The sequence below is a fragment of the Paracoccidioides lutzii genome (assembly GCF_000150705.2).
Source record: "Paracoccidioides lutzii Pb01 unplaced genomic scaffold supercont2.2, whole genome shotgun sequence".
Classification (NCBI taxonomy): Eukaryota; Fungi; Ascomycota; class Eurotiomycetes; order Onygenales; family Ajellomycetaceae; genus Paracoccidioides; species Paracoccidioides lutzii.
In genome coordinates, this window is record NW_015440948.1 from 1,638,125 (window position 1) to 1,661,094 (window position 22,970).

A 22,970-nucleotide genomic window follows, 5' to 3' on the forward strand; every position below is an offset into this window, starting at 1 on the left:
CGGGGACGGAGAAGTCGGTGTCTTGGGTGCGGTTGAGGTTATGGTGGTGGTTATCGTGTTGCGCAGTGTTTGCGTTTGGTCTTGGGCTTGGTCTTGTTCGTCTGGTGGTGGTGAGGACGAGGATGGAGCTTTTGTCCTGGCCGTGGTGGTGGTAGTAGTAGTAGTAGTAGTAGTCAAGGTGGTGGTTGTGCCACCTCTAGTGCTTGTGGTGAAGGTTGAGGTGCTTGAGATATCTCTGGTAGTGTAGACAGCGGTAGTAGCTGATTTCCTCAGAGTAGAATTCTCGTCACCATCATTGGTAGATGTAGTGGATGGACCCGGTCTAAGCACAGCAGGCAACCCGGCCTCTTTCCAGAGAGCTTCGCCCGCCTTGAAGCCAACTTGTTCATCTACATCGGTGATGTTGTAGCCGTCGCGATGGGCCACTGTTTCGATTGTGTAGCACTCACGGGTGGAAGCCATGCCGATATGAATGATAAGATCTGGAGGGCGGCCATCATTGTCTTTCTTGAAACTATCAATTATTGTGGGGACGGCGGAGCGAACGGCGGCATAGGAGACGCGGATCGGCTCCGGGTGGATATGGATGCGGGCATGGCAGGTAGGGGAGGTGGGGGAGGCTTGAGGTAGAGTGACTGTTTTGGGCAGGGCTGAAGCGATCAGGTACGAGGGGTTTACGGCGTTGGTTTTGAAAGGCTGTCATTTTAGTTTTGTGTTTGCTAGTCAGACGGATACGGGATATTTGCGTAGGGTGGGTGTTACGGCGTGGGATATCACCCCACCCACAGAAGGTAGGGTATCACATGAAGGAACACGATAGCTAAAATTTGGGTCTTTCACATACCCCAAAGCCAGTCACCAACACATTGATGTCCTTGACAGACTCCCTGGTCACGGTAAGGGGATTTGGCAACTGTTCCAGCTCGTCGGACACGAGAGGGCCAAGATCACCCATGTTAAACACGCGAACACTAGAAATATGGCTATAAGGATGGACTCAATGTAAGTGTAGCAGCAAAAAGCCCTTCGTCGGTGATGCCAATGAATGTGGAAAATGGGCATTAATATGGTGGGGCAGGAGATGTGAAGTGGTGTGTTGTGGTGTTGTTTCTGTCGATCCCGGGGTGGTTTTTAGTTAACGAGTGGCTACCCGGCAAAAGTTGGAGATCCAGGGTTCGAGGTCCAATTCCCCGCACTTAACTAGTTAAACGTTATGTCAACGACATTCACAACGTCCACAAGCGAGTCGGCCGCCAAAAACTAGATGAGCTTATTTCAGAGATTTTAATCTGAATTATCTGCGCTCAACAACCACTTATTTAAATTAAATTAAATGACACTAGGATTAGGACATCTTGTTCTTTTATGCTTGAGAGAACCGCAATTGCTGCACCTCAGTGGCACCCATGAATGTGGCATAGGCCCTGGGGCCTCGGGGGCAGGGGATTAAATGACTGCCTGCTCAACAGACTCGACAGATGGAATAACTGTCTCAACAGCTTCTTCTCTAGTTATTCCTCCTTCACATTGAATTTAGCATTTAGATCAAAGATCTTTTTGCTTCTCTTTCTCATTTGCATTGAATATATCCTGGTATTACTTCTTCATAATAGTAGCACTAATCATTCTAAGTTCCCAGGCCTTGATAATTTGGTCAAATCCTGGTACAAGGCTCTGACGAGCGTTATCAAGCCCTGCTTCATAAGATTCTTCATCTTATTCACCTGCTTATGCAAATGACAGAAATTGCTAGATGTTTGTAAAATTCAGAATGACTCCGACTTGTTTGATTGACTGTCTGAAAAAGTAGATGCTTAAAAGTTGAACAATTAGTCTTTGAATAATTTAATCAAATTCAAATGAGATTACAGAAGTGACTTTAAAGTCACTTTGAATGATATAAGTCTTGAAGAGCTTTTTATGAGCTGTAGAATAAATATTTATAAATTTAATCTTTTTCATAACATTAAGCTCAAGCTATATATTCTATCATATCAAATGATTATAATATATGATAAATTTATTGATATATGAAAAAAGATAATTTTATATTTCTTTTAAATATGATCAAATTTTAATATAAAATATTTATTATAATTATTGATAATAAAATAAAAATAAGTATTAATTCTATATAAATTTATAATAAGAAATATTTTTAATAGATTATTTAATTTCTAACTCATTTATAATTTAATTATTAAAACTAATATTAAAATTTTAATTATTTAAAAAATTTAATCTTTTTATAAATTTTAATTAAAAATTATATATAAAAATAGAACTTATTTATATATTAACTATCTTAATTATAATTTTTTATTATTAATTTTTTAATAATAAAAGAATTATATATTTATAATATTTAATAATAATAATTATTTTTATAATAATATAAAAGTTTAATATAAATTAAGATTTACTAAAACTATATATATTTATTATTTAATTTTTATATTTAATTAAATTTAATATTTATTTTATTATACTTATATATAAATATATTTTTAAAAATTTATTATTAAATTAATTATATAAAATAAAATAAAATATATTATATATATAAATAATTATATAAATTAAAATTATTTTTTATTTTTATAAAAATTTTTAAATTTTTAATATAAATTAATATTATTTTTATACTTTAAAAAAATTTAATTAAAAAGTTAAAAATAAATAATTAATTTATTTATATTATTAATTTTTTAATAAATTATATTAATTAATATAATTTATTATTTAATTTTATTTTTTATCTAAATATTTAATAAAAAATTATATAATAAATTTTTAAATTTTTAAATAATTAATAAATTTTATTTATATTTAAATTATAAAAAAATTTAAAATTTATTAAATAATATTAATATTATCATAGCTTTAATCTAGATATAAATGAAATAAATATTCAATTATCAACTAAATAAATTATTTTAATAAAATACTAAGATAATTTTTAAAAATTAAATTTAGAGAAAATTTTATTTATATAATTTTTTTCTTAGTATAATTACTTCTTTTTTTTAATATTATTACTAGATTATTCTAATATTTACAGAGTAATTGTGAGATTAATTGATATACTATTATTAGATAATTATAATTATTGATTATCTCAATTCAATAATCTTATATTATTAAGAAATTTAAATAAAACTCATTCTACATTATCATATTATTATTATTTTTGAAATCTATATATACTCTTATACTAATAGATTATCATTTACTTCATGTACTAAATAGTCATTCTTTTCTCAAGTTTTTAGTTATTTATTTAATCACTTTAAAAATTCTACTTTTATTGAATTTGCAGTATACAATTCTTGAATTAAATATGATAATTTCTTTAGATTTTGTACTAAATATCACGTTAAATCATTATTAAATTCTAGTTATTTTACTTAGTATTAAAGCTTTTTACAGAAGATACAGCTTGCTAGTACATTCTTAATCTCTTATTTATTTTTATTCTATATTTTAATTATTTATAATATTTTATTTAGTTACTATGATAGAGAGTTATTCATAGTTTTTCATAGTTTATTAGAGATGAATATTGAATAAATCTTTATACTATTTAATAAACTTAGTCTATCGCTATTGTCAACTTTTTTAAAAATCTCAAAGAAGTTTTTATTTTACTCTGTAAGCTTTCTGCTGAAATGTTAAATTTTATAATTCTTGAATAACAGAAAAATCTTATTTTTTATTCTAAAATTTGACTTATAACAGTATTTGTTAACTTATAATTTTATAATTTCTTGTATTTTTTTATATTGCCAGCTATCAGCTTTCAGATTTTCTTTACTTGAATGATATACTGCTGAGTATCTTCTCATTTGAACTTCTTCTCTTTAGATAATACTCTTAATAGTGACTTTCAATCAAAAAACATTTAAGATTTATATTTATAAATAATTAAAAACAGTATTATTTCAGTTAATTCATTCATTATAACTTTAGCTATATGATTTATTATTGATAATTACTTATTTCAATTATTCTAATAGTAGTTTAAATATAAATGAAGCTTAATTATAAGATATTAATTGATAATTTTAGTCTAATTATCTATTTGTATATAATAAGTTAATAAATACTTCATTTTAATTTTCAATTATCTGATGAACTTATCTCAGAAGTCTGAGAATTCATGATTGAATATAATTAAATCTAATACTTTATAATATTTATAGTAGTACTTCATGAATAGTTTCATCAGCTCTTTAACATTAATTTATTTTGTAATGAGAATAGATATAAGCTTCTTATTTAGTTGACAGATAATCATTAATATTACATCATAATCTCTTTTTATCATAAAGTTATAAAGTTTATTGAAATATGCTACTAAACTCTACTAGAAATTGATAATGACTTTAATAGCTTTAGAATTTTATCATAAAAAATCTTTATTTATTAATATATTAAATAATTATTTAAGTATTAATTGATATTCTTGATTTAGTCACTTCAGTAATATATCATCTTCACTAGTAAGTATAGCTTTTTCTTCTCAGGATATGTTGTTGACACCTACTTATAAATCTTCTTTAAAAAATATGTCTGAAGAGCAGAATTTTTTTCAATTGATATCATTAAGTACTCTTTAAAATATAAAAGTTTATTCATTAACTCTCACAGCTATTCTCTCTGTTGCACTTTTTTAAATAATAATTTTAGCAATTCTGCCTCTCTGTTTCTCACTTTAACTTTATCAAAAATATACATACTTATATCCAAAGCCTTGACTTTAATGAATTTCTTAATAATTTGTGAGTTTTAATCTCTGTGACTTGAGAAATAGTTGCATCTAAGAGCTTTTATTTTTTTTTTGATTTTTCAGTCTGTTTAAAATATCTGTCAGTGTATTCTGATACTTAGATTAATACTAAATCAAAAAGTGAAACTATGAGAGAAACTCAGCTCAGCATACTTGTTAAGTATTAAAGTTCTTAGTAATTATAAAATTTTTCAGTGCTCAGTAATTAGTTAAGATCTTAAATTTATCTGTTCTCTAAGTATCTTTCAGCTCAGCATATTATTCTGATAATAATTTTATAATTATCAATATTTTCTTGTTATAAATTTTATAGTTTTTCTCTATCTCACTTGTAGAAGCTAAGTAGAAGGCAATTAAATATCATTATATGATCTGTCTGTAGCTTCAGCTCTTTGAATAACTTTATATCTGAATTTCTCATTTACAAGTCTGTTTTAATAATCTACATTCTACTAATACTATGATTTTATTACTAATCTCTTAGAAATTTTTTTTGAAATTATCATACTATATTTATTTGATATTTTATTTTCAGATATTCATACTTTTGATCAAAACTAAATATTTATTCTTTATATTAAGTTATATTTCTTGCTTTATCAGTTAAACTTATTTTAAAATCATATCAGTGCTTATCAGATCTATCATCAGTATTGATATATTAAGAATTTTTTTTCATCTATTTATAAATATAAAGAGATGACTTTTGTAATTAAGATTTCTCTCTGATTATTGAAGTTTACAATCTGATAATTTTTTTTTAATTCTTTAGAACTTGTTCTTAAAGCTTTGACATACTTCTGTGTAAATTTTAAGTTAATAAAAATATAGTAATTTACTTTAAAATTTATTAATTATATTATAAAAATAATATATTTATTGAAAGTTATTTTAATATATTCAGTAAAAGAATTTTCACTTATTAGCTTATTTATATTCAAAGTCTCTAGTATAATTATCTTATCTGAAAAGAAAATTTCTCTCAGATTTAATTTTTTTCTGATTTAATAATAGTAGTTTCAATATCTATTTTATTCATTTTTATTTTTTATTTATATAAGTAATTTTATATTATATTATTCTTACTTTAGCAGTTGAAGCATTTTACATTCTTTATTCAATTCTTATTCTTTAGTCTATTCTCAATTGCTTGTAATAGTGTAACTGATATTGATTTATAATTACTTTTTCTCATAGAGATACTTTTACAATTGTTTTGACATTGTTTTTGATTTTTATTATTTAACAATCATCAGCTGTTTTGATTAGATATGCTTTTAAAATACTGATCAGTTCAGATGCAGATCTTTCAAATCTTTTGAAAGATACTACAATTGATATAAACTGCTGCAATCATATATTGAAGATTAAAGAAAAGTTTATAAAGAAAGTCTGCTTTATAATTTTTTTTGTGAACCTGAGCTTCATTAGTCAACTGTAAAAACTTGATCATGAATATATGATAGTCATTTTTATTTCTTATAATCAGATGTTAATATTTTATCTTTATATTCTTAAATTTATTAACATTTTTATATATTTTCTATAGATATTTAAATATTTTTTTTATTATTTTAAACTTCTCAGAATAATTTTTTTTTTATTTTTAAAATTAAATATTTTATATCTTTATCTTTTATTCAGTTCTTAATATAAATGATATAGTTTTTTTCAATAAGAAAGTAGTTAGTATTGACAGCTAGCTTGTGTTTTATTCATGAAAGTTAATTTTTAAATATCAGTTCTTTCTCATTGATGAGATACTTCATATCATTGAGCTTTATAGATTATTGCACTTTTTATATCTATATTGATCTGAATTATAAGATTAAAAAGTTCACAGTATACTGTAATATATTTTATTTTTTTTTTATCAGACTATATATTTGCTAATTAAGCTTATTCATTTATTTTTATTTCTCATCTTACTCATTTTAATTCTGCTCAGAGTTTCTTATATCTCATTTATAAGACTGATAATCTTTTAATATACTAATTCTGAGTTCTTCTAAAGTATTTTAAAAAATATTTTCTTTAATATAAGTTTTATTGACTTTATATTTCTTTTAATCAAAGTTATCATATTTCAGTTCAATTTTCATATATTATTAAATTTTTTAACTGCTTTTAACATCTTAACAGTCTTCTTAGAAATTCAAAAATAAAAGTAAATAAGAATTTTTAGAGATTTTTTATCTAAAATCTATTTTAAAAAGAGTAAAAAAAGTAGTTAATTTTAGTATTATATCATAGCTTTAATCTAGATACAAATGAAACAGATGTTTGATTATCAGTTAGATAAACTATTTTAATAAAATACTAAGATAATTTCTAAAAGATGAGTCTGAAAAAGACACTGTTTATATAACTCTTTTTTAATACAGTTTTTTCTTTTCTTAGCATTATTACTAGATAGTTCTTATATTTACAGAGTAATTATGAAGTTAATTGCTATGCTATTGCTAGATAATTATAATTATCAATTATTTCAGGTCAGTAATTTTATACTATTGAGAAGTCTAAATAGAGCCTATTTTATATCATTATAAATATAATATTATAAATATAAATATATAATTTAAATTAAAATAATTATATATAATTAACTTTTAATAATATTAAAAAATTTTATATACTATTTTTTATAAATTATTTTATAAATTATAATTTTTTAATAATATTTTAAGTATTATAAAATTTAATAATTAAAATTATAAATTAATTATAAAAATTAATTAAATATATTATTTATATTAATAATATTAATAAAATAATATATATATATATAATTTATAAAATTAATTTAAAATAATAATATTTTAAATATTTTTTAATAATTATTTTATTTTATTTTTTATATATATTATTTTTTATAATAAATAAATATTTTAATAATATATTTTTTAATTATTATATAAAATAATAAAATAAAAATTATATAAAAATAAAATAATAATTAATAATTAAATCTATAAAAAAATTAAATTTTAATTTAAAATTTTTTAAATTAATAAAGTAAAACTTATAAATTAAAAAAATATAATTAATATAAAAAATATATAAAATTTTTATAATATTAAAAAATTAATAATAAATATATATATTTAAAATAAAATTATTTATTATTATTTATTTATTTATTTTTTTATTAATTTATATATATTTCTTTTTCTATAAATTTGTTTTTAAATACTGTTTTATTATGAAGTAAAATTTTATAATTATATATCAAACTTACAAAATTGTCAAATTCTAATCTACGAGATAGATTAAAAAACACTTGAAGCTTTGTATAATATGTTCAAATCAGATCTTTACATACTGTCATCCATGAAACTGTCACGGATCACAAGACCTCGCCAAGGCGCCTTTTGTGGTACCGCTGCCCCTCCTATACCTTATGAGTGGGTTCCTCCACGGGCTCGGCTGCCCTTCAACACCTTATGATATCATAGTGATGACGTCCATACTTCCCTGCTTTTATACGAGATGGCTGCAGAGAACTACCGCTGACGACGTCAAGAAGACTCCCCTACCTCCTCTAATCGGGTAAGGTGTCATCTTCTCATTCCATAGAAAACAGGAGCTTGATAGAAGCTCCATATAGATAGTTACCTGACCCGCTGTTCAGAAAGGTCAGCGATTCACTTTTGGTGTATCAGAGTTGCTGAAATACGCTCACATTTCTCTACGAAAATCGCTTGTTACCCCCATCCTTAATTATCTCTTCTATCCGTAGGCATGTGCTCGACTGCTTCTTTAACTAGTCAAGTCCACCCATTCGGGTTCCCATTTAACCAACCAACGTGACGTCGCCGTTGACCTCCCGTCTCGGCGCCACCTCGTTACAGAAACTAGATAACTAGTATCCTCTTGTTTATATTCCTGTTTGTATGAATCTATTTTAATTGCTTTAAAATATAATTTTTATATTCTGAGTAGCTCATTAAGCCAAGCAATTGCTCTATAAATTAATTATATATAATTCCATATTGTCAATTCTATATATATTTTGAATATTTCAAGTTGTTGTTGAGATCTTATTGAAAATATATAATCAATTATACGGCAAGATCGAGGTGATGGATTTAACTACAGTAGTTACTTAAAATCTATTTTTGTTGCATTTAACCACTTTAACTTTTGAGGGTGTTGATTCATACACACTGTAGGGCGAGATGTTTATCAATCTGCTCATGTGAATACATCAAACACCGAAGCCAAGAATGAGAGCTATCTCGGACGGTTTAATATCAGCAGTCTCCAATAGAATAGCATTCAGCGCTGAGTGACCTCCTGGGTTGACTTTAACTGCGGTTGGTTGAGCATGAGATAATATCAGGGAGTGAGTGTATATTATTTCAATATCTCTCTGTTCTCTCACAACAGGGGATACAAAGTTGAAAACCCCTTGGTTCTCTGTACATTATCAAATATCAATCCATTAGATTCTAATTAACTATAATTTACGTGTATAATATTATACTAATACCTCCTGACTTCATACAGTCTGTCTGACCTTACATCAGGTTTGATAGTTAGCTAATTCATGATTGTCAACTTCAAAGAAGGGTGTTGATTCATTGCATAATAACTAATAGTTACCGTAGGCAGAGCTCACACCCTATTGATTTTCCAAGTTACCTGTGATATTAATATCCTTCTCTCAAAATAGTTTAACTCTAGTCAACCACAACTTACCTCACCTTAAACCATGGTTCATCATATATGACTTCCTCTCTCACTTCGACACCCGTAAACTCTATGGTATCTACGACGTGCCATACTATGTCAGGATGAACAATAATAGCAGTTCCACACCCAGAACCCTCAACTCTAGACCTTCTCGAGCTGCCGGAAAACCGGACAAGTTGGGTCTTACGGCAACCATTCCAGGAACGTTTCTGGGACTAGGTTTTGGAACAAAAATACACACACGCGATCTTGGAGTCTGACGGGTTCCAACACGATAAAAACCAATCAAGCAGCGGTCGCAAGATGCGAGCTACCCAATATGCGTCATCTTCGCGCATTTGCACGTGAGGATTATCGCAGATGTTGGAGCATGGTTGAAGACAGGTCTCGTCGTGTTTAGCGCTTCCAGTTGTGTTTCACCGCGTATTCCTTGAAATAGTATTTCTAGTATTGGGGTATTGGCTACGTCATGGTTTTTCGGGGGCCGATTGGGAAAATCGAGGTGGCAGGAAGAGCATGAAAAAGGCATCTAAACAGAATTAACTCATTAGCTTGTGAAAGCGCGCATTATTGTTTTGTTAGAGGAGGCTGGTTGAAGAAGAATGGTCTTTAGCCGTGAAAGAAACCCTCGTTATTGGAGCAGCTGAAAATTCCGATATTTTAGTGATGCCATGAGAGGGGGGAATTTCCTAACTTTGTTGGGTTGTTGGACACCACAGACATGGGTGATTGAAGTATAACTGACTTCAACGGAGGACAATGTAATAGGAAAAAAATAAAGGTGATGAATCATGATTGTGATGTTCTGCGATCAGGTAGTTCCAGGAGGAGGAATGAGGCAGTAAATGACCAGCAGTGCTAATGAAGAGTGCGGTAAGAAGAAAAATGTTATTGTTTCCTTGAAACAATCCAATGGCTAGTTAGGACCTGGGCCACGGTGACGCTGAGAGTAATAAAATCAACGGAGACAACCTGTGGCAGTGTCTGTGTCTACGGAGGTTATTCCATGGATGTGTGCGTAAAAGGCTCCTCTTGTTCTGTCTGAGTACGGAGTAACTACCCGAGCGTACGGACATTACCTTCGCTTGCTTTTCATCCGTCTGATTAGTCGTAAATGTATTATTTTCATCGCATAATCATCCTTATACAGGCAGAGGCAATGTCCTTTTCCAGATCAATACCTAACCGAGTGGATATGTGTGATTTATGTAGTTATCTGTATCTTCTGTCTTCCTTCTCTGTTGTAGTGCGCATGCAGTGCTGCTACCAGCCTGCCAGAAGGTACCTGTAACTACCTGTTCCCGCTGCCAAATCATGGTGGGCCGCCTGGTCACAGCCGGTCACTCCAGAGTCCAAGGTCGAATCCCACTTCGGCCTAGCGCGGCCTTTCGCCGTCCTCAGGCTTGGGCGTCCTCCCTTCTTTTCGCCGTCTTTGGGCCGGCATCCAACCTTGGGATTCTTCATCCATTCAAAAGTCCTAATTATAACCAATCCGGCCAGCCAAGCCAGACAAGCTAGAACAAGCCAACTTGTTAGTTAGTTAGACAAGTTAGACCACTAACTACCCTCGGCCCTCTGCCAGGACAGCGAGTGGAGTGGGCATTCGCCAACAATTGTGCTCCGTGAGCTGCTCCTAAGATCTGGTCACGGTCGGGGCTATCTTCCCATTCGCTCCGGGGAAAGGCTGCGTTCGATAAATCGTCGACACTGGACGGGTCTCTGTCCTCTGTTTGCCAGTCCAGAGTTCTCTTTCCCGTTTGCTGCGCTGCTGTAGTTAAACTTGTCAAAAGCTGGCTGCAAACAAGACGTGGCGCGGCAAAGCTGGTGAACACCATCCATATTCCACATATACTGACCACAATTCTTCTTCCTTTTCTTTTTCTTTCTTTTTTCTTTTTTCTTTTCTTTTCTTTTCTTATTTTTTTTTTTTTTTTTTTTTTTTTTTTTTTTTTTTTTTCCCTTCCCCCCCCCCTTTCTCTTTCTCTCTCTTTTCTTTTGCATCTTCGAGTCCCCTGGTTCTTTCAATCTAAGTGGCACCATATGTCTGGTTGACAAGTGGTTGTCCACTTTTGCGACACGAATCACTATCACTTCGCTGTCTTCTCAGCCCGCCCGTCCTTTACCTCGTTTCCCCTTATCCCCCCGAATCTTTTCTTATTTCTCCTCCGAAGCCCTCTCGACCTTATTGTGTTTCCTCTCCACACTCGTCGCGTCGTTCGTTCGCTCTTTTTCCGTTCTTTACGGAGTAGTTCACTCTGCGCAGTCGCAACCGGAGACCTACCCATACAGGGGCCCCCCCCTGGTGGATTACAACCTCCTAACCTTGCCCCAAGGCTCCTCTAAAAACGAAAATCCCGTGCCTCTCCCGTCCGGTCAAGCGCGAACTGTTCCCTACTAGCCCTGAATGCTCCATCGTTGTTCCAGCGGTGAGAGTGAAAGACCCTGAGTAGTCGCTGGTTTTATTCACACATTATTCCCCAGCCACCCCATATTCTACTCTTCTCTTTCTCCCAGTTCCGCCAACACTACCAGAGCCTCCGCCCGCTGCACGGAGGAGGACTTGACTAACGGGACTGCGAACCATCCTCTTCGCATTCTCATGCCCCCTCTCGTGTCCTTACTCCCGATCGCATATCGACATCTTGGGTGAGGTTGACCTCCACCCTTTATTCTACCCTCTTGGGAAGTCGACTGCCAATTTTACGTCGTCAATTTTATTGCCACTTGATCTGGCCGCTTGGAACCTTGTTTGTCGAGTTCCTCACAAGGGTTGGAGCCTTTTCACAAGCGCTCGCTTTGGACCTATAGCGACGGTGTCCCATGATCGTCTCCTAGATCTATCTGTATCTTTCTCCCTCACTCTCTCGAACCAGCCTTTGCTTTTGGTCTTCTTGTCCATACCCACAATGCTTGTCGATCGCCTCATTTGATAACGTCACTGCCCGAGGGTTGAACCTTGCCATCGCTCATCGACCCTCTTGGTTACCATCACCAATCCTTTTAATTACGAGAACGACACCCAATTAAGTTTATCGGGAACTATATTTCTTATCATCACGACTGGGCCTTTGTTTTTCTTTTGTCAATCAAAACCCACTACCGCATTTTGCCTATATTTCGAAAACTGGAAGACAGGCTTATTCTTTTCTTGTGCTGAGCAAATGTTCGATTGAGACTTCAGAGTTTCAACACAGACATCAACGACATTTATCGAGCATCATCATTTTAATTACTCATATCTTTTCTTTTGAGATGTGGATTTAACTGAAACGAGAAACACGAAATTAACGCGACAACGATTTGAATTTCTGGATTTGCTCATTCACTTCTATTTTCTTTGAATAAGATCTACCCGCCCTCTTACCGCCCATTCATCAATCAATACCCGAAACATTCACGACTGTGGAGACGCCGTTGCCTCAAACCAACCATGGCTCACAGGCGGCCTGGCCTTTCCAGGACATTGCCAAAGGACTTCACTTTTTACATCAGTGATGATGTTCGACCGAGGACTCCGGAACAACCAACCAAGGAGCTCACAATCCCGCCACCTCCCCACCATTCCTCCTGTCGTTTCCGCAGACCGCGACTCACCATGGAAAACCACCGTGAGCTCTTTTGCTCGCCAGATATTCCATTACCGTCAATTGAGTTTTCGCACGACCCGTCAAGCTCCGTAACTAGCTTTTTTGATCAGGTTGCAACTCAAACACCAATTGACAATGCGCTGCAAGTTCCCCTGCGGGGCAGGATCGATCCAAGAACGCCTCCGGCTCAAATCCGGGGTACCCCGGTAGATGAGAGACCACCTTGGACCTATGGAGGTGTGTCAGAGGCGGGCGATTTTATACAACGACCATCGTCTTCGTGTTCCAATTTTTCAGATTCTTCGGTTGCGTCTTCTACATCTTACGCCTCGCATCAGTCGTCGTTGGGGGAAAGCTGTACGAGTCCAGAAAGCGAGATACAAGATCCTTTACTGTCATATCCTCCCACTAAGCATTGGCAAGAGCTGGAAACCCCATCCAAGGCGAGTAACGCGCAGGAAGTTCCTGTTAACATTGTTGCAACCCGATCTCGATGGACTACAGACATGGATAGCCACTTGTGGAACACATATCAGATATATCTCCAGGATCCTCGAATCACGCCTTTCAAACTGGTCCCGGGGAGCCTGCCGCCTTTAGGAGTTTCGCACCGCGTTGCTCGTGAAGCGAGGAAGACTTGGCTTAGGACTAGACACCTACCCAAGGCTGGTCCTTCACCGGTACCATTAATTCCCGCTGTGTATGTGGAAGACCGTGCTAAGACTGGAAAGAAACAAGAAACAGTCGACTCTACAACGCGAAGTGGGAGTACAACACCAATTGCCCAGAAAGTCCCTCATAAGCCAAAATGGCCCAGATCAGACGCATCTACCAGAAGACGTTTGAAGGAACTGTGTAACCGGAAGTTCTTTATTACCCCGCACTATCAACGGCTCCTCCAATCACGAAGTCCGTCTCCTTTCCTCGAACCTTTCGTAGAATTAACGTCTAGGGCGCCTTCGCAACTGAAAGCTTCCCATCGAAGAGCAGCGTCTTTCGCCACCAGGGATCTTGGTGTGTCGTTGGTCTCAAGCTCTTTACCTACCCAAGTTGCTGAACTTGGACGACCGGTGACCCGCACCGATCTCGATACCAGCTCGGATAATGACTGGTTCAATAATATCCAGCAACATGTACAGGGTAGTTCCAGGCAGGATCCCAACAAACGTCTATCCCGCTCGCTTGACCATGCCAGCAACACAAGCCACACCTTCTCACCGGACCCAATCCCTCCCCGTCTTGGCTCCCCTTTCATCTACCACACTTGGGGTCCGGATAGATCCCACCGTCGTCTTCGCTCAGTCACGCCTGCCAGCCAATGCGAGACCATCCATGCAGCAACCGGCTCAAAGCTACAATCTCCAGGACCAGGACGCGTGGATCCTTTCGGGAATGCTCCACACAAACGACGTGCACTGCACCAGTTGGAAGATGAGCTAGATTCCCGTGGTAGCAGCCTCCAACGACCATTCCCAGATCTTATTCGTCAAACGAGATTTAATGATGCTATTAGCCATGGCCAGCGGCGTGTGCGCGTGAGGAATCGGGGGGTTACGACGGGTGCGATTAGCCCGAGAGGAAGGCTGGAGCAGCTCTTCACGCCGCCTGCGCCGTTTCCAGATTTTACTACCGCCGCTGGCGCTAGTCCTACAGGTGCTGCGGAGGACGACAACAACGGGCAAGAGTCGCGGGATAATGTTAATGCCAGCGATAATATTAATTACACTCATAATAATATTAATCACAACAGCCACCTGCGACTTGGTGATGACATCAAACGTCTGGGTTCCCCATTCCACTCCGATCCACCGAGTATGGGCATGAGCAAGAACATATGCTTGAGAAAAATGACAACGACACCAACTCGCTCACCCCGCCATGCGCCGTCGCTTTCTGATCCGTTTATCCCTACGATGACTTCTGCGTCTGCTTCGTTTGCTAGCTTGGCTTCTGTAGCGCAACAGCAGCAATGTATATCGAGACGGCAGGAAGGGACGGAGAATCTGGCCCATACGCCTTATTTTGAAAGGAGGGTTGGAATGGGCACTGGTGGTGAAAGAGAAGGTAATGGCGGTGGCAGTGTCAAGTTGGACACCCCTAATACGCCGTTTTCATAGCATCGGGTTGCGGGGTTTGATGGGTGTTTGCAAGGGTTGGTAAAGCCCATGCTATGTGGCCTTCTTGAACCAATCCACCTACTCCAGCCCAGGTAAAGAGAAAATCACTTCGATTCAGTGGACATGTTTTTAACATGAAAACTTCTTTTTTTATCTCTGTGATTTACCTCCCCCAATTCCCCTTCGTACGGACATGATGACGGCGATAGTGTGAACTATGCGATGCGAACCTTTTCTTTCCTTTTCTCTTTTGAATATAAACTCTTCTTCTTTCAAGATATAACCCTTGAACTGGAATTGAGTTTAACGATATACCAAACCGATATATGTCTGCTTTCTCGACAAGATATCTGTTTTGTAATGCCGTACAACGCTTTCTTCCGGATATCACTCCCTCCTCTACGGCGACTGGATCCTCAGAACCAACCCTCTGGGATGGTCGCTCTCGCAGGGCTAATTAGCTCCGTCCGTTACGTTGTCATCACGCAAAATGTTCAAGAAATGCAAAAGCAATAATGGGCGCAACTTTATTCTTCATTGTGATGTATATTTTCACGAGAGAAGTCGATAAAAGGCTTAGCTCGCAATGATACGCGAAATTAGCTTGCCCCCCTTGCTTTTGCTTTCCTTGCCACACTCCCTTAAAACACACAAAAATCAGAAAAACACAACACCGAAATTACACCACAAAACTTACGATGCGAATTCCGACACAAGAAAAAAAGAAAAATCAAGACGAACACTAACGTCCGACGATGACGACATTGTATTGCCTTTCATTTAATTCTCCTTACATTTTCTCTCAAAACTTTTTGGGCCAATCTATGCTCATTTTGACGATACATATACGTCTACGAAAAAATGTGATATGAAGAAACAGAAAAAAAAGTTGTTACTATTAACGAAGCTCATGCGGAGTGGTTTGGATTTTAAACTACTTAGAACTCACTTGTATTTTATGTCTTGTTTTTAACCCATTTGCTCTAATCGACTCTTTACGCCCACACGACGACGCCGATGACGATAGCATTTTCTCGCCTTTCCTTCATTTTACGACTTGACCGAAATTTAATGACCGTTCATTCACTTGACATTTTCTTTTTCCCTTTTGACCCATTGTCAATTACCTTTGGCTATATTTCCTTTTTTCCCCTTTTCATTTATTTTCCCCGTCCTGTCCAATTGATGTCTACATGTCCACATGTCATCACTGTCATGTTCGCCAGTATTACCCTCTTTCTTACGTCATATCGTACCTTCAGAAGTCTTTAAAGGGTCCCTGTATATGCACCATGCCCATGTATCCGAAGAAACCAACAAACAATCTTTTGAAGCCCCATCTTTTCTTCCATTCCTTTCTTTTTCACTCCTTAGCCTTTCTTACGACCTCTCTTCTACTTTCTAGACATATATGTTTTGTCTATATTCTTATGAAAACACTTACTCGGTGCCAAGCATCAAAAAAACTTCTAAGGATCTAGAAAATTCAAGCAATTCTGTGATATATATTCGTTTTGAGTGTCTTTGTAACTTCTCACACGGCATGTTGCATTCATTTCTCCAGTGTTAGGGTGTCATGAACTCTTCTTGGTAAACACGAAGAGAGGAATTGACGTGTCATATCTATAGCTGCAGGGTAGCATTTAAAATTTCTAGGCGTGTGTGGGTCCGATGTATTGTAGGTTGAGCAACTGTGACGATCAGCTTTGGACTTCATTTTTTCCTCTCTCCCCAAATGTCAATTTATGATATGACGACACAAAATACAAAATATATATATATTTCCATTTTTCCCCCACGTTCCCCCCTTCCAATTTCCCCTTTTTACTCAGAATAGGGGTTGTGTTCTTGGGTTTGTTTTGCTTTAAGCTGCTGTTTGAGGAGGCTTACAGAAGAAACTCAAATTCGCTCATTATCTCAACCTCGACTTCACTCATACCTTTTCAATATCTGTGTGAGGGATGAAGAGAAGGGAAAACATTGCCTGGTATTTTAAAATTGGTAAAACTATTACTTGTGAGAAGGATTTCTACCTCTTTGCGTCTTCATTTCCATTAAAAAAAAAAAGCAAATAAGGCGGAAACAAAGACAAAAACTTGGAAAAATCATGCACAATGCTATGTATGCTACACCATAATTATGAAATGTAGGGCGAGAAGGAGAGGAACAAAGGGGGATTTCCATCATAAAGACATAAAAAAAAGGGTTGGACGATAGGTACCAAGTCCTCGTGATGACAACATGTGCTCGATGCGCTGCTACCCCTGCAGTTCATAGTATGACAAGATGTTACGTATACCTCGTGTCCACGAGGTAGAACCAGAACACATAAGGAAAAGAAGAAATTGCACCTTGCCATTGTTAAATTTCAATAAGCGGGACTAACATGTCAATGCAGGTGGCAGAAGACTCTGCCCATTTCGCTGTGCGCAGGTCCAGTTGTAATTTGTGAACGGAGGAGGTGCTGGGAGGGTGTCGTCTATACAACAAATGCCCTACGAGCTGCGGGTCAGTGATAAGCTCTAAGTAGGGACCGAACTAGGACAGGGTAGAACGTAGGAAAACGAGGGTTTCGAGTAAACCTTGTATATTACGATAATCAAACTGTTTGTCGGTTCGTTGTTTGATCCGTTGGTCGTTTTCTCGGTCCAACGGGTTACGTCGGTACGTTGGGATGGCCTTGGTAACATTAGGAGGGGTATGTGTATGTGGAGGATGTAAAAGGGGAGCAAATATCGAAATCAAACTACAGCCCGCAAAAGGAGGTGTCGGATGAGGAATTGATTTCCGGAGCCGCAAGTAGGAAGGAAGGAAGAGAGAACATGAAGTTTTTCCTGTCTTTCTATAACAATATATTGGTTTATTGATGTGCCAAAATAGAAAATAGCAACACACGATCGTAGTTTGGTCATGTACAGATGCCAGAATGTCATCCCTCCTGCCTTTAACACTTCAAATATCCGCATGGTTTATTTCGCAATCAGCTTTTCCAGCTTCCCAAGCTGGGCATGCAATCTCTTCTTCTCAGCATTCGCCACAAGCCAGCCCTCCATCTTCTCCCGAATATACCTCATCGAATTGAGAACGGGCAGTGTGGGGCCACCATAACCAGGAATATTACTACCGTTTTCTGTATTGGTACCAGACTCTAGCGGTGCGATCGACTCTCGCTCCATCTGCACCCATTTATCATTACTGGGATTAAGACAGAGGTCAAAAACCTCAGCCCAAATCTCACGCTCCCAATATCTCTTCAGAGACTCCTTGAGGCGATAAGTCTTTTTGGCTCCCAATCCCGCTCCCCCAGCACAAGGGATATCCAGCCCAAAACTCCCGCCTGACCTTCGGCTTCCATTCTCGCCAGCGGAGCTTCGATTATCGGTAACTGGCGCAACTTCCATGTACTTGCCAAAGAGGAGAATGTGAATGATACCTGCGAGTCCGTACAGATCGACCTGGTAAGTCCAGGGCCGACATTCCCGCATCTCAGAACATTCGTGAGAACCGATCTTCCAATCTGCAATGAACTGGACAGCCTTGGGGAAGACGCTCATATCTATTGCACGGCCAAAGTCAATGAGCGTTAAACCCTTTTTTCGCCAGCCGCCTGCGCCTGAAGGGGAATATCCTGGCTGAGTATCCAACTCAGAATCGTCATCGAGGAGGTTTAAGGGCGCAGCGCAAGGTTCGTCCAATCTGACGAGGCAGTTGTCCGCTTTGAGATCACCGTGGAGGATACCGCACGCATGGAGTGCTTCCACGGTACGGAATAATTCCACAGCGAAGAACATGACCACGCTTTCGTCCAGCCCTTGTTCCGTTGATCCAGAGGAGCCATTTGTCGCGGCGTTGATTAGGTCGATCAGGGTTCCCTGATTCTGGTAGTCTTCCACAAGATATCCTTCATCTTTGAACATATGCATCTCATGCGCTTTTATGATGCTGTCAGTCACACGGCTATAGCTAGGGGATGAACAGAGGCGTGAATGTGCAATGCGAAGCATGTAGAACTCCCAAGCGGATGGGGACTCAGATTCCACCTTGAGTGCTTCTAAACCCCGACGTTCAGTGTTCCGTCGAGGTTTAAAGGGGCTCACGCCTGCAGAAACTCGTTTCTTGTTGTTCGCAGTTAGCATATCTTTCTCCGGTTCAGAATCGGACGTGAATGTATCGGGCGAATCCACGCTTTCAACCAGGTACACTGCAGCAAAGCCACCTTCCCCTAGTTCTTGATTGATAGCGTAGCTCCTGTTGGCGCCGGCAAAACAGAGAATGGGAGGCGTTGCAGATTGTCTCTCTCCCCCAGCACTCTTGGTTTGCTTTGAGATACTTTTGATGTATTTGCGTATATCAATAGCGCGACCTGCGGTTTGGTTTCCGTGGTCGTAGTAACCCAGGTACGTCTGCAGTGAGGGATAGACGTTCTTCAAGACCTTCTGTCTGACTTGAGGGTCGATTGGATTGCATTGCAACTCGTCAATGATGACCCGCTGTCTGGAAGGAGATTTAATTTTCTTTGGAGAAGGCTTAAGCTTCTTCGCCAGTCGACTTGGGGAACTCTCGTCAGGCATGCTTGTAAATTGGGTATCATTTGTTTGGGTAAACTCATGGAATGGGCTGCTGAGTAGCAAGTCATCCATCTCTGGGATCATAGGAGTAATGGGAACAGCTTTTCTTGAGGGAGTTTTCGTGTTCACATATTTCTTCTCGTTGAATGCTGTGGAAGAAAATGATGATTCCGTCATTTCGACAATTGGTGTCATGAATGGCAGTCGGTTTTGGGCCACAACGGCTGCGTCCCGATAAGGTCCTAAAGGTGCGTTGTAGTCTTCTGGAGGAACGGGCACAAACCTGGGCTTAGTTTGAGGCATTCCAGCGGATGGCGTAGAGATCTCTCTTTGCGGTATAGATGAGGAATCGAGGAGATTTGTGGCTGTCATGGCTTCAGCATCACCAATATATGATTGTGTTATGTGTTCGCTTTGTTCATTGCTTCCTTCTCGGCTGATATTCGGGATGTGTCGACTGGCAGTGAATTCTGTCCATTCACTAACACCAACACTATCCGCTCGTGTATCATCCTCCTCAAGATCATTGTTTCCCCTTGTCTTCCTGAACCCGGTCGTTTCTTCGTCTCCAAACTCGCTCGCTGTTCCAGATATTCTGCCTGTGCATGTGCTCTCCCAGGCACTTGTGTAATCATCGTCCTCATAGTCACTCCCACAAACGCTTTCCACCCGATCTCTGCCCAGTTCTGATTTAAGTGGTTGATTGAATATACTATATATTTCATCTGTAGCAGCTCGAGTATGTAGAGTCATTGTGGGCTCTGATGAAATTTTGCGTTTTATTCTTGGCCCCGTTGGAGATTCCAGATTAGTTTTGACTGTAGTTTTATGATTAGTTTAGTTATTCCAATAAAACAAAACTTCAACAAAAAAGGACGAAGGAGTAGAAAATTAATCTCACTTGTCTGTGTTTCTCCTTTGACTTCGAGAACCTTTAGGCGCCTCAACTTGCTTCCTTTCCCATCACGATTATTTTCCGCGCCATGAGGATCTTCCTGTGGCAACGTTTGGTCATCGAATATTACGAGTTTTTCCTGCAATTGTGTTTCTATGTTCTTGTCCACTTTATCTTCTCTATGTTGGTGAGGTGGGGCTCTATACGGAACATTTATAGATATCTCTTTCAAAGCCCCTTGATCCTTCTTTGACCAGTCTTTCTCCATCCAGCCACGGCTTGACGCTCGTAATTCCTCAAGACTTATTTCAACATGCGGATTCTCAGGATCAGGGTACATAGCTTCAAGGTTGACAAACACCCGTTCAACTTTACCAGTCCTGGAATTGATTGTTTCCTTTTCATTGCGATGAATTTGAATATTGTTTGATATAATTGCTTGTGGATGTCCTAACGTGGATCGAGATATAGATGTCTGAAATATATGAAAAGCGCAGAAAAAAGCCAAAGGGTTACATGCCAGATATTAGTCCTGTGGTCGTAAACAAAGGACATCAGATATGCTTTTGAGTAACGGGGAATGAAAAGTAGCCAGCTTACCTCGTCCTTAAAGACCGCCATCTTTTGCACCGTCCCAACCCGTTTCCCTGATTTCAATGTTTCGCCTACCCATGGTTTCGCCTCCACCGTGTTCTCTTTCCTGCGGTCTTTAAGCGATCCAATGGTATCCCACCCTTTGGTTTCACTACCGGCCATCGGTTTCACACCATCTTGTGCACTGTCAACATCAGAGAAAATAGTCATTTTTGGTTTTCCCGATCTCTTCAAAGGGGGTCCTATAGCGGTTGTTGGAGCTGGGGCCTGGGGGTCCACTGGTGACGGCGCATCGGACGCAAATGGATCAGTTTTAGCCGCCAATGCTGGCCTTACTTTGGGCAGAGCGGGTGAAGATGGTCCGTTGGAGTCCCCTGGCCGCTGCTCAAGGCGATTTTGAAATTCACCGAATTTTCGTAGTAAGCGTTCAGTAGGTCGTGCTTCCCGTTGTAGACCTAGCTGATAAACCTCTTCTGCCTGGGAGAACCTCCCAGCACCTTCTAGCCAAGCCGCAAACTCTTCGTAGAATAGTGCAAGAGTCTCTCCAATCCCATGACGCGCCAAGAACGCAAAAGTTTCACGCGGTGCGTCAGAGAAAAGACGAATATAATGTAGCCAAAGCTTTAGATATCGTGGATCATTTTTATAATGGTTAGAAGACAAAAATGCCTTTGTTGCGCGTTCAAGGAGTGGGAGAAGACCTGATTGCGGCGTAGCCTGGGTCGACGGATATGCATCTAAAGTCCACTTCACGTAGCGATCGAATATGTCCAATGGATCGTCTGATTCTGCAATGGATTGAAGTTCGAGCTCATATTCTTGTCGGATGGTATCGTTAAGGGTTCTCGTTTCGTTCAATCCTGGAGACGATGCGGCACCACCCGATCCCCCAGAAAGAACTGCAGCAAGGGCCCTCGCTGACCGTCCTCCAGGGAGAGATTGGACGTTCTCTTTCTGTGCCTCAATCAGGTCGAAATCGATCAAGTCCCCCGACACCGCCATTGTAATTTCGGGTAATAATGTGAGAAATTATGAGGACATGCAAAATCCGGAGCCAAAAATGGTGAGGCTAGCCTGTTGATCGATTAGTATAACGGTTGTTGGATGACGAAGAACACGTCGATGATGAGGTTGAAATGTCAAGCATTTTCTTTCGATGTTTTCGTCGCTCGCGAAGCAGGTCAACAACAATTAATAGTTAATAAACTAACTCGTTAACTAAGGATGTACCTTACCTAATCGCTGGTTGCCCTGGAAACCAGCACGTGCAATGATTAGTCAGTTCATATCTAATCACTCTCGTCTTAAGGATTAAACGAAAGGCCGAGTTGACCAAGTCCGCATGTCGGCAACATACTCCTACGTGTGAACTCCAACGAGTTACACCAATTTCAAATCCAATCGGATTTTCTGCTCTCGTGATTTTGGCAGAAACCTCTCTCGAGAAGCAAGTTGTAAGTGAGGTTGAAACTACAAGTTTTTTGGCTAATGCTAAGGTGATATCGGACAATTGGAGACATCAGGTTGATATCGGACCATAAAGTTTAAAAGATGGGTTATTTCTAGATAAGACATTATCAAATCTCATATCCTGTTCCCAGGAGAATAGTGTCCAGTTGCGATATGTCTATTCTATTTAAATCTTCCGTGGCCCACCGCTGCGATGTGGTCACAAATGCTAACGCAGTCAACGGCTTTCCTGTGAGTGGTTGCTCAGGGTACCGT

At 37.7% G+C, this 22,970-nt stretch overlaps 5 protein-coding genes across 5 annotated transcripts in view; 1 reads left to right on the forward strand and 4 right to left on the reverse strand.

The window, feature by feature from the left end:
• PAAG_11221 (hypothetical protein) overlaps nucleotides 1–955 on the reverse strand; it is a gene marked incomplete at both ends in the record, with an annotated part of 1,210 nt that extends 255 nt beyond the window's left edge. The window contains 2 exons of the mRNA XM_015846909.1: nucleotides 8–696; nucleotides 845–955. Coding sequence (XP_015703516.1) covers nucleotides 8–696; nucleotides 845–955 — 800 coding nt within the window. The remainder of the gene's footprint in view (nucleotides 1–7; nucleotides 697–844) is intronic.
• A 9,792-nt stretch (nucleotides 956–10,747) lies between these two features.
• On the reverse strand, nucleotides 10,748–11,319 carry PAAG_11222 (hypothetical protein; the record flags this gene model as incomplete). The annotated part of the gene is made up of 2 exons (XM_015846910.1): nucleotides 10,748–10,942; nucleotides 11,047–11,319. The coding sequence occupies 2 exons, from the start codon at nucleotides 11,317–11,319 to the stop codon at nucleotides 10,748–10,750; spliced, it is 468 nt and encodes a 155-aa protein (XP_015703517.1).
• Nucleotides 11,320–11,977: 658 nt separating this feature from the next.
• Nucleotides 11,978–12,306, reverse strand: PAAG_11223 (hypothetical protein; the record flags this gene model as incomplete). The annotated part of the gene is made up of 2 exons (XM_002797264.2): nucleotides 11,978–12,175; nucleotides 12,250–12,306. 2 exons carry the CDS (start codon nucleotides 12,304–12,306, stop codon nucleotides 11,978–11,980), a joined length of 255 nt encoding a protein of 84 aa, XP_002797310.2.
• Nucleotides 12,307–12,914: 608 nt separating this feature from the next.
• PAAG_01170 (hypothetical protein) lies at nucleotides 12,915–15,188 on the forward strand (the record flags this gene model as incomplete). The annotated part of the gene is made up of 1 exon (XM_002797265.1): nucleotides 12,915–15,188. The coding sequence occupies one exon, from the start codon at nucleotides 12,915–12,917 to the stop codon at nucleotides 15,186–15,188; it is 2,274 nt and encodes a 757-aa protein (XP_002797311.1).
• A 2,969-nt stretch (nucleotides 15,189–18,157) lies between these two features.
• Nucleotides 18,158–22,247, reverse strand: PAAG_01171 (checkpoint serine/threonine-protein kinase bub1; the record flags this gene model as incomplete). The annotated part of the gene is made up of 3 exons (XM_015844258.1): nucleotides 18,158–20,574; nucleotides 20,658–21,126; nucleotides 21,252–22,247. 3 exons carry the CDS (start codon nucleotides 22,245–22,247, stop codon nucleotides 18,158–18,160), a joined length of 3,882 nt encoding a protein of 1,293 aa, XP_015701039.1.
• Between the last annotated feature and the right edge of the window lie 723 nt (nucleotides 22,248–22,970).